Source organism: Plasmopara halstedii, assembly GCF_900000015.1.
Source record: "Plasmopara halstedii genome assembly, contig: Scaffold_42, whole genome shotgun sequence".
NCBI lineage: Eukaryota > Oomycota > Peronosporomycetes > Peronosporales > Peronosporaceae > Plasmopara > Plasmopara halstedii.
In genome coordinates, this window is record NW_020186963.1 from 56,560 (window position 1) to 57,756 (window position 1,197).

The 1,197-nt window shown below is 42.9% G+C and overlaps 1 protein-coding gene across 1 annotated transcript; it reads right to left on the bottom strand.

Moving 5' to 3' along the window:
* Positions 1-910: 910 nt before the first annotated feature.
* On the bottom strand, positions 911-1,097 carry PHALS_09381 (uncharacterized protein; the record flags this gene model as incomplete). Its single annotated transcript, XM_024722103.1, has 2 exons — positions 911-928; positions 957-1,097. 2 exons carry the CDS (start codon positions 1,095-1,097, stop codon positions 911-913), a joined length of 159 nt encoding a protein of 52 aa, XP_024571620.1.
* Positions 1,098-1,197: the final 100 nt, after the last annotated feature.

Below are 1,197 nucleotides of genomic sequence, written 5' to 3' on the forward strand. Positions count from 1 at the left end.
CAATCGGAAAAATCCGTTAGCTGGCAGAAGATTAAGCAGTTCGCCTACCCCTATCTAAAAATTATCTCACTCTTATGGCCAGGATTTATAGTTGAAATGATGCATTGTTAGCTTCTAAATTTATTTGCACGAGATCAATACACCCACAATCAACAGCTTAGAACGCGTGCAACGGAATCCACAAAATTACAGCGTATTTTTATCATTTGATACCCATCATCTTTCATATAGAATCTGAAATCACTGCTTACCATCGCCATCGCTAATTATTTTCCTAAAACTTGACTACGGCGAGAAGTGGATCTTTCCTTGCGCAACACAAATAAAAACTTGTCTAAAGATCTTGTTTTGTGCTTCCAACCTGTCCATTAAAAGCTTTCCGAGTACTCCTCACCAGTTAAATGCCCTTTTGACTTACTTCGCGACGACGCGTTTTTCAGATATGCTCGTTTTATCTAAGCAATGCAGCAGCGTTTCCTCTGAGAGCTTACAATTAGTAAATTCGTCCCTGTTTTGTATCACATGTGGTGGAATTCTCTCGATTTTCTGAGAAGCAATAGGTCTGATTATAATTCTCTTATCCTTGGACCGTTTAAAATGGCAGCCCGACAAACCATTCTTGTTGCCACAATTTTACAGGTTTCGTGCAGCGGATTACGTACCGTGTCAGGATGAACGAACTCATTACACGCCTCACGTCCAAATATACGTCAGTCTTGAGATTAAAAAGCAGAGCGAAGAAGATAGACAGCATCTCGGGTCCACTCCTGTATAGATCGTACATGCCATTCATTTGTGCATTTCATGATGCAACTTCGTAGATTATGCCTTACTCTGCGCGGAATACACAGCAACCCTTGCATCAAGAAGCACTCGTCGTCAATCTGACGGTCGTGTTTTTGTGAGAATCCTAGGACGAAACGTTCACCTAATTGTCCTTAGGATATTCAACTCACCTGATAGCATATGCTGGTCATGAAGACCAAGTGGATAGCATACTTGGTGGCCCAATGACCGGATATGATGATCGATTGCTTCAGAGCAAGCGTGGCTTCGAAATACGCTGTCGAGACACCTTCAGGAGCCCTTACTCGCATCCGGGCATCTGTTAAAGCTCAACAGAGTACCATAGCGAAGCTGCTGCTAAAAATCTAGCTCTAAGAGGAAAGGGATGGATAACTTTACCCCCCCCCCCAG